This window comes from Podarcis muralis, chromosome 7 (genome assembly GCF_964188315.1).
Source record: "Podarcis muralis chromosome 7, rPodMur119.hap1.1, whole genome shotgun sequence".
Taxonomy (NCBI): domain Eukaryota; kingdom Metazoa; phylum Chordata; class Lepidosauria; order Squamata; family Lacertidae; genus Podarcis; species Podarcis muralis.
The window spans coordinates 32,526,332-32,535,513 of NC_135661.1; the positions used below are offsets into that span (position 1 = coordinate 32,526,332).

At 43.5% G+C, this 9,182-nt stretch overlaps 1 protein-coding gene across 1 annotated transcript in view; it reads left to right on the forward strand.

Moving 5' to 3' along the window:
- The window catches only part of LOC114602274 (uncharacterized protein F13E9.13, mitochondrial-like), a 36,217-nt gene extending 28,670 nt beyond the window's left edge, over positions 1-7,547 (forward strand). The window contains exons 8-9 of the mRNA XM_077931497.1: positions 2,707-2,756; positions 7,435-7,547. Of these exons, the coding sequence (XP_077787623.1) occupies positions 2,707-2,741 (35 nt within the window). The 3' untranslated portion in view covers positions 2,742-2,756; positions 7,435-7,547. The remainder of the gene's footprint in view (positions 1-2,706; positions 2,757-7,434) is intronic.
- The last annotated feature ends 1,635 nt before the right edge of the window (positions 7,548-9,182 follow it).

Sequence of the window (9,182 nt, forward strand, 5' to 3'; positions counted from 1 at the left end):
CAGGGAAGTCTAGTGTTTGATGTTGTATTGTGTTTTTACTATTTTTTGTTGGAAGCTAGTTGTTGTTTGTTGTTGTCGTCATCATCATCCCGGTCGTCACTTATGAGTGGAAACCTGTCGCAGCAGGATCTTTAAAGATCTCCCTCTGCTTTGCAATGCAGACTTTACAGCCCAATCCTTTATGTGTCAACTCTGTTGAGCTTAATGGAATTTGTGCCCAAGTAACTGTGTATTCCTATACAGTGTATCTGAAGAAGTGTGCATGCACACGAAAGCTTATACAGTACCCAGAACAAACTTATTTGGTCTCTAAGGTGCTACTGGACAATATTTATTTATTTATTTATTTATTTATTTATTTATTTATTTAGATTCCTTCCTTCCTTCCTTCCTTCCTTCCTTCCTTCCTTCCTTCCTTCCTTCCTTCACAGCCTTAGGCATATCTGCACCTGAAGGCAAAGCAGTACACTGGTACCTTGGGTTACATATGCTTCAGGTTACATACGCTTCAGGTTACAGACTCTGCTAACCCAGAAATAGTACCTCGGGTTAAGAACTTTGCTTCAGGATGAGAACAGAAATCGTGCTCCAGCAGCGCGGTGGCAACGGGAGGCCCCATTAGCTAAAGTGGTGCTTCAGGTTAAGAACAGTTTCAGGTTAAGAACGGACCTCTGGAACGAATTAAGTACTTAACCCGAGGTACCACTGTAGTAGAAATGAGGAATCTTCTTGTTTCAATCATTAATGGTCCACAATTGGACATTTCCATGTATCAGAATTTACTTATGCGCCCACCATAATTGCATTATTCTATTTTAGTCCTTTCATTCTGAAATTGCTTTTCTATTGAGCTGTTCACGATCTCTAACGGCACAGCTCGCTTGAATCTGGGGGACTCAGGTAAGGGATTATGGTGGTGATGTCACCCTTTGCATTAGGCAGAGGCTAGATCCTTGTATTCAACATGACCCCTGCTCTCCTGGACTAAGACAATAGCACTGAGATGTGGGGTTCTTAATACTTACTGCTTCGTTATCTTGGCCTTTTCAAGCATACTGTCCTCGGTTTCTTAACCTTATTGCCACATTAGTCATGAGGACTAGAAACCTAAGAGATGAAAGTTTCAGGTCTGCAGGTTTCTGAGCTGCAATAAAATGGGGTAGCCTTCATTTGTCCTGTAGTTTGTGTATTGCCGCTGAGGATTTGCAGATGCAGAATGTAGGTTTTTTGCCAGTATATTCCTGGTTACTTATTTTAATTGGAAGCAACAGATACTATTTCTAGTAAGACCTGACTTTAAAGATAGTGCAGTCTGTAAAAGATTTGTATGTTGCTAGAGATTGGTGCTGCTGGAGAGAGAAACTACGACATTTTGTAGCACTTTGCATTTTCAACAGTTTATCAAGGTTTGAGAGTGCAGATTTCCTTTGGGGGAAATTAGTTCTTAAGTTTACAAAGTGCCCCTGCCATAAATACCCGTAAAAAGGACAATTTGGTAGGTCATGTTTATTTTTAAGCAGGTCAAAGGACATTAGTATGTTCAACTACATAAATCTGTCTGGTACAGTACAGAAATCCTCATGCCTTCATATCTCAAAGGGTTTTGCTTCTAGATCTGTAGAAGTGCAAAAATATTGCTACACAATGACAAATAGAAGGTGTGTGGGTGTTTTCCTCCCATCCAACACTGATACTTGTGTTTATTGATTTAAACCATTTATATACAGTGGTATCTTGGGTTACATACGCTTCAGGTTACATACTCCACTAACCCAGAAATAGTACCTCGGGTTAAGAACTTTGCTTCAGGATGAGAACAGAAATCGTGCTCCGGCAGTGCGGCAGCAGCAGGAGGCCCCATTAGCTAAAGTGGTGCTTCAGGTTAAGAACAGTTTTAGGTTAAGAACGAACCTCCGGAACGAATTAAGTACTTAACCCGAGGTACCACTGTACTGCTTAACTACAGTAGTCTTGCCTCTAAGCACTTTACAGAGTCACCGTAAAGTCACCACCAGGTGTGCACCCAGAAGACTATTTTGAATCAATGAGCCTTCTTGTTGGTGGCTGATATTTGCACTGAAAACTAGAGCTTTCAACGTGGTACATTACATTATAATTAATATGATGATGGTAATGGTGATTATGACAACTATAGTGGATGCAACAGTCAAGGGTCTGCCTCCCACTTTGCTGCTTCTCTCCCTTCATTCACATTCGTGTCTGTTGTCGAAGCAGTCAGGAAGCAAGAGAAGCAGTAACACACATGCCTCTCCACCCCACATGCAAAATAATACTCATTTGCCTTGCCATCTATCTGCTTTGATCTAAAATACAGAACCTGATGGATGCCCTAGGTAAATCAAACGTTTTCCGTCTGCCAAAAGGGTTTTGCAAAAGCTTATTTCATGCCATTACCATTTTTCTGTTTCTAGCAGTAAATCAAAAAAGTATCAGCCCATTCATCCACTTTAAAAAGTAACGCCTTGCCTTTGTGTAATTACCCAGGCCCAGTGGAGACCTCCATACACAGTAAATCTGTTCATTTAAAAGGTTTCACTTTTAAGTACAGCGGTGACATAAATTGGTGGAGAGCAAATTTATTTATTTAATAGGTTTATTCTGTTAACTGGCCTGATAACTGTTAAGACTTCTGCTGCTGCTTCATATGGCAGGGCTCTTGCTAATGTCTCTGATTTATTTCTGCAGCGGATATTTATGTACGAAGGTCTAACTCCATCTAAGAGTGCTGGAAATTGGTATGTGGTTATGATTTATTCTCATTACTCGCCTGTACTTAACTGGTGTTCAGGGGACCTTCATTGTCTCTACAGCAGATTTCTGAGAAATTAAGTAGCTTAACAAGTAGCAAGAAGGGAAGCTGAAAAGAATATGGCTGAATTCAGAGATCGCTTTGTTCCATTTCCCCAACTTTTCCTTGCCTGATAATTTCCATGTTTTATCTGATCTTTCACACAACGTAAAAGCCACTTGTGGAAATCTAGTGGAATCCAGCAGATGTTTTAGTGCTCATTTCCATGTTAATTGCTTCCAGGGAAAAATCCTACTGCAACCCCATTAACCTAGTAGGCAACCTAAGGCCCGTGGGCCAGATGCGGCCCAATTCCCTGCTAAATGTGGCCCCTGGACGGTCTGGGAATCAGCATGTTTTTACATGAGTAGAATGTGTCCTTTTATTTAAAATGCATCTCTGGGTTATTTGTGGGGCATAGGAATTCGTTCATTCCCCCATATATATATATATATATATATATATATGCTTTCGTAGATTTTCACGGGTACAGGAATGCAGGTTTTGGTGTCCTCGGGTGTCTTCCCGTGTAAAAGTTGGGGTGTCTAGGCGACGTTTCGACGAGGTCTCGTCGAAACGTCGCCTAGACACCCCAACTTTTACACGGGAAGACACCCGAGGACACCAAAACCTGCATATATATATATATATATATATATATGCTTTCGTATATATATATATATATATATATTTGCTTTCGTAGGTTTTCACGGGTACAGGAATGCAGGTTTTGGTGTCCTCGGGTGTCTTCCCGTATATATATACACACACGCACATACATACAGTGGTACCTCGGGTTACAGATGCTTCAGGTTGCAGACTCCGCTAACCCAGAAATAGTACCTCAGGTTAAGAACTTTGCTTCAGGATGAGAACAGAAATTGTGCAGTGGTGGTGCGGCAGCAGCGGGAGGCCCCATCAGCTAAAGTAGTACCTCAGGTTAAGAACAGTTTCAGGTTAATAATGGACCTCCGGAATGAATTAAGTTCTTAATCCGAGGTACCACTGTAGTCTGGCCCACCACATGGTCTGAGGGATGGTGGACTGGCCCACAGCTGAAAAAGGTTGCTGACCCCTGACCTAGAAAATTGTGGGAGCTTTCCCCTGTTTTATTTATTTTTTGCAGTTTTTGTGGATCACGCCATGAGATGAAACCTGGGGCTGTATTCCGGCATACAGTTTTTTCCTGACATTTTCATGGGTGAATTGTCGGGGGAACAAAATAACACTTGTGAGAAAAGGGTGGCGACACATCCAACATTGGTCGGTTTTGCATCACACCACGAACACTGGTTTGAATGAAACTTAGTGCAACATGGTATATTGATCAGAAACCCACAGTTCCATGACGCGACAGGAATGTTAAAAACTGGGATGGAAGTGCTAGTTTTATATCCGGGAACACCAATGCACCAAGAGGTGTGAGGCTGTTCCCTCCAATGGCCGACTCTTACTTGAACCATTGCCCAGTAATCAGGGGTGGGTGGAGGGAGAGAACCATTTTTTCCATGGTTGCTGCATCACTGCCACAATTCTTGGACGGCTTTCTTCCTCTTCCGCTTCCTTGATGTTGCTGCAAGTAGCACTGTACTCAGCATTGCTCTGGAAATCTTAAGAAACCCAAACGCACCAGTGCAGGTTTGAAAACAGTGGTCAGATTGAGGCTAAGGAGAAGGCCTTGAAGCTCCTTGCTAGAGCATGCACTTGGCTGCAAAAGATCTCCGATTCAGTCTTTCATATTTCCATGTGGGGCTGAGACTCCTGCCTGAATCCCTGGAGAGAAGTTGTCAGTGTTACACCCAGGATGGGGAACCTGTGGGCCTCTGGACAATGTTGGACCCCCAGCTTCCATCAGCCCCAGCCATTGCAGCTGGCGGTCAGGGATGATGGGAACTGTAGTCCAGTAAACATCTTTGGAGGTCCACTGCCACCGCTGCGGACAATCCTTGGCTAGAGAAACCAATGACCTGGTTTGGGATTTTTTCTGTGCTACTGTGCCTGCAGAATTAAGCCTGGGCTCAAATTAAGCCCTGCTTCTTCATTCGTATGCAGTGGGACCTCGGTTTTTGAACGTAATCTGTTCTGGAAGACCGTTCGAATTCCAAAACATTCGAAAACCGAAGCATGCATTTCCGGAAGCATTTACAGTGGTACCTTGGGTTAAAAACTTAATTCGTTCCAGAGGTCTGTTCTTAACCTGAAACTGTTCTTAACCAGAAGCACCACTTTAGCTGATGGGGCCTCCTGCTGCCGCCGGGCCACCGGAGTACGATTTCTGTTCTCATCCTGAAGCAAAGTTCTTAACCCGAGGTACTATTTCTGGGTTAGCGGAGTATGTAACCTGAAGCGTCTGTAACCTGCAGTGTATGTAACCTGAGGTACCACTGTACTTAGGGAAAACTCAATAGGGAAGTCACATGGCACCTTCGACTTCCGAAAAGTGTTCAAAAACCGAAACGTTTGACTTCCGAGACGCTCGAAAACCGAGGTTCCACTGTAACAGAACAAGGAAAAGGCCTGCTGAATACGCAAAACCATATTAATGTAAAGCCTAATATGGGTAGTCTGAAATCAACTATAATTCTGTGACATGCCTCTCCCTGCCCCCGCCCCCCCTTTCCCTTTACCCAGTCAAAGAAAATGTTAGGGAAATATAATCAGCAGTGAAACAATTAAAATAATTGTCTTTCGCAAAGATGGTTCTGCACAATATTTTTATAAATTGAAGTCGGATGTGTGGTTGTGTTTTTTTTAGGAATATATATGTATGTTTGTCATGCTCACAAGCCATCTCATTCCTCCCCCCGCCCTTTCTTCTTAAATCCTATTTGTAAATCTCAAGGGTGTCAGTTCTAAAGCAAGACAGGCCCAGCTGGCAGAAACTTGCAAGTGAAAGGCTGAATTTTTTAGCAGCTCCGAAGTTATTTTTAGAAAACATCTTTAGCTTTCCAATAAATTAAGATTGAAAGGCAGCGTCTTAATAAAAACAGAACAAGGAGGAACAATACCAGAGCAATCAAGCGGCGAGCTAAAAATATTGTGCTCAGGGACGGTGTGGAGCAGTTCTCCTCCTTTCCCATAATCCCTTGACACTTTTACTCTTGGTTTTAGCATCACTGTCCGCAGGTTTCTGCGCTTTCTCCCATGAATATTAAGTCCAGAAATTTGTTCTTTTTGAGAAGAGAACTTGGGTATCTGTAGAGTAGGGCTGCCACCCAAATGAAGAAAAGTTTATAATTGATGAATCATTTAAATGGTCATTAATAATATTTTAAAGAGAGAGGAAATCCTATGGAAAAGCATATGAGTCCCCACCTACAGTTCAAAGTTGCAGTAGTCCAGTTGGAGTGCTGGACTAGAACCTGGGAAACCAGGGTTCGAATCCTCCACTCAGCCACAAAGCTCACTAGCCACTGTTTCTCAGCCTATCCTACCTCACAGGGCTGCTGAGAGGATAAAAGAAGCATATGTGTTTGAGCTGCTTGGAGTGGGACATACATATCATAGTAAATACTTATTATAATCTTATACCCCTCAGTCAGAACTAGGCCTTAGGTAAGCTACTGTTCTTTCAAAGTCAAAGGCCTTTGAGAGGAAGAATCAGTGGGGGTTTTTTCTGGGGGTACGCAGGGGGACGCATACCCCTAAACATTTTGTGAATCTAAGTTTGGCCTCATTGAGGGGCAGTATTTCAATATGAGTAGGAAAATGAGAGTACCCCTAAACATTTTTTTAGGAAAAAAAAGCACCGGGAAGAATAATGTATGTAAAGTGCTTTGAACACTTAAACATGCTATAGCTATATATAATTGCTTTAATTTTTAGAAAACTCCAAAACAAATGCTGTGTAGACTAATAAATACAGATATCCTTTTTCCAGATAACACACGTCGTGTCAGATGTGGGTATTTGTTCACTGAAGTTGATTTCCCCTAATTTAAAGCACAGGGTAACGTGGCAAAAATGGCTTATTAAGAATGCTACCTCTGTGAGATTTCATGAGCTATAGCACACCCTAGTGATATCAAGAAAGTAGAAAACAGAACCAGGTGGTTTAGGTGCCTTACAGAAGCTGACACACTAAAGAGTTATTGTGAGCTGGCAAAATTCCTTTGAGTACCTTGAGGAAATGTATTTGATTCCCATTTTTAAAAGGGGGGGTGGGCATTGTAAGAGCTGCAAAATTGTTGCAGCACAGCTGCATTCAACTCATCATCGGATACTGCAAGGAAAGGGGAACCCAAAATGTCAGTTTGTGGGCCCACTCTACCACAAACAGGATCGCAAAACAGGCCTGAAAGGTCACATAATAATAGTCACAGTCGTCATATCCATATTAACTCACTTAAAAAAAAAAGTATGGAATGTTTAGGTACATTTTCAAAGTGGTTGTTTGGGAATTTAGAGGGCAACAGGTGAGGCAAAGTAGCATCCTTACCACTTCATTGGTTCTGTGCTTGCAGCCTAAATGTCATGAACTGGCTGGATGCTGGGGGGGGGGGTGAGGCAACAGCAGGGGAACCCCCCAAGTGATAAAGGCTCAGAGCTCGGGTGGGGATTGGTGCTGAGACGGTGTTGAGTGGTCCCGCAGGATATCCCTAATGCATTCTCCCTTCCTATTCCAGTGACTGACTGCAATATTTTGAATTGGGACAGAGACAAAAATCTTTCCTGCAATCATAATGGAAGGACCTGTTTTGTGTGTTTATGCAAATAAAGTTTGCCATCATGTCGGGTATTTATTTAAATGCCATGCAATTCTTCCCCTCCACATAGGCAGACAACCCTAAGGGGGGCAGCGGTGGGAGAAGGAACTTCACCCCGAACAAAACAAACAGAATTGTTCCTAAGAACAATTTCATTTCAAATCCACAGAACAATATTTCATTCATCCTTAATTATCTCCCCACTGGTAAGAGAAGCATCGCAGACTCCATTTGTTCTCCTGATTTTGTATGCAGTGTGATTAGGTAGCAGATTTATTTATTTTTTGTTTTAGTTATATATATATATACGCCAGCGAACTACCAGCCCTTACACATGTGGGGTTTGGCCTCATTGTTTGACTGGTAGAGCAACAAGCAAGAGGAACACGCGTCCTGCCAAATTTCGCAGCCCCCCAAGGTGCGCAAGTTCCAGGCTCCCTTTTCACTGCAATCCCCTCCCGTGCACTGCTTTGCTACCGGAACGGCGACCCCATTGTCTTCCGCCGCATTATTGTGAAGCGGCTTTTCTCTCCTGCTGTTTGTCCCCTGTAATCCGTTCGGTTGCTGCCGCCGTCCTGAGAATCTCCGCTTGAAAGGAATCACTTAGTGCTCACAGATGCTTCTCTTGAACCTGCTGGCAAGGATGCAGGCTTTGACTAAAGTACCAGGCCTGTGATCCTACTGATGGGGAAGAAGGGGCAGAGTGAGACAGCAAAAAAATTAAAATAAAATAAACGCCGCGAATCTCTCTTTGGTGGAGTTTATAATTTGTTGCTTTCATGGTGCTCTGTTCTCTGTGCTTGTACTCAACGTTATCTGCTCTCCCCTGTGGATTTCTCTACAAAGCATGATGGGAATGTTAGCATGGGAAAGGAAAATTAATACTGGCTGGCAATGTTTGCCTAGCACACATGCAAGGCAGATCACACAGCCACAAGCAAAGGGAGACATCTACCGTTTGAGAGATAGTAAAGGAGGCACATGACAGCACTGCAGGCTTGGTAGGCAATTTGTCCAATGCCGAATACCACGTTTGGGAATTCTGTCGTAAGGCAGGCTTGGTATAAAAGTGAGAAAGTTTGCAGAGGCGATCATGGTTGGGAAAGCAAAATCTCTGAGAAAAAGCTGAAGTAACGGGTGGAGTGGGGGTTGTTGATGGATGGCTTAACCATAGCAAAGGATCTGAAGTTCTGCATGCAGGGAGTTTTTCATGGGGAAATCATGCAAAATGTGATATCCTACCTACACCCTGGGACTGGTAGGGCAGAAAGCAGGGAGACTGACAGTAGAGGGCACCAGAGCCAATGACCAGCGGAGCCAACTCATTCCGACTTTGTCCCATCTGCCTTCTCCCTGCTGAGCTCCACAAGGGGAATACTGAGATGAGGAAGGTGATGGGCAGTGCCATCCCCCACTGGACTGAGTGGAAGTAGGCAGGCAGGCTGGGTGGGGGCTGGCTGAAGACAGAGTGTGGTTGGGTTGGTGGGGCATTGCCCCATTTGCCCTAATGAACCAGTCTCCGATGGCTGTATCCCATCATTCGGCTGCACTTGGCTGGCCCAACATTTTGCTGCCTGTTCCATGTAAAAAAAGGGGGGCACTGAATCTCACGTCAACACAAGAAATGGGGCAGGTTCTTCAACTGTACTTGAGGGCTGTTACCATTT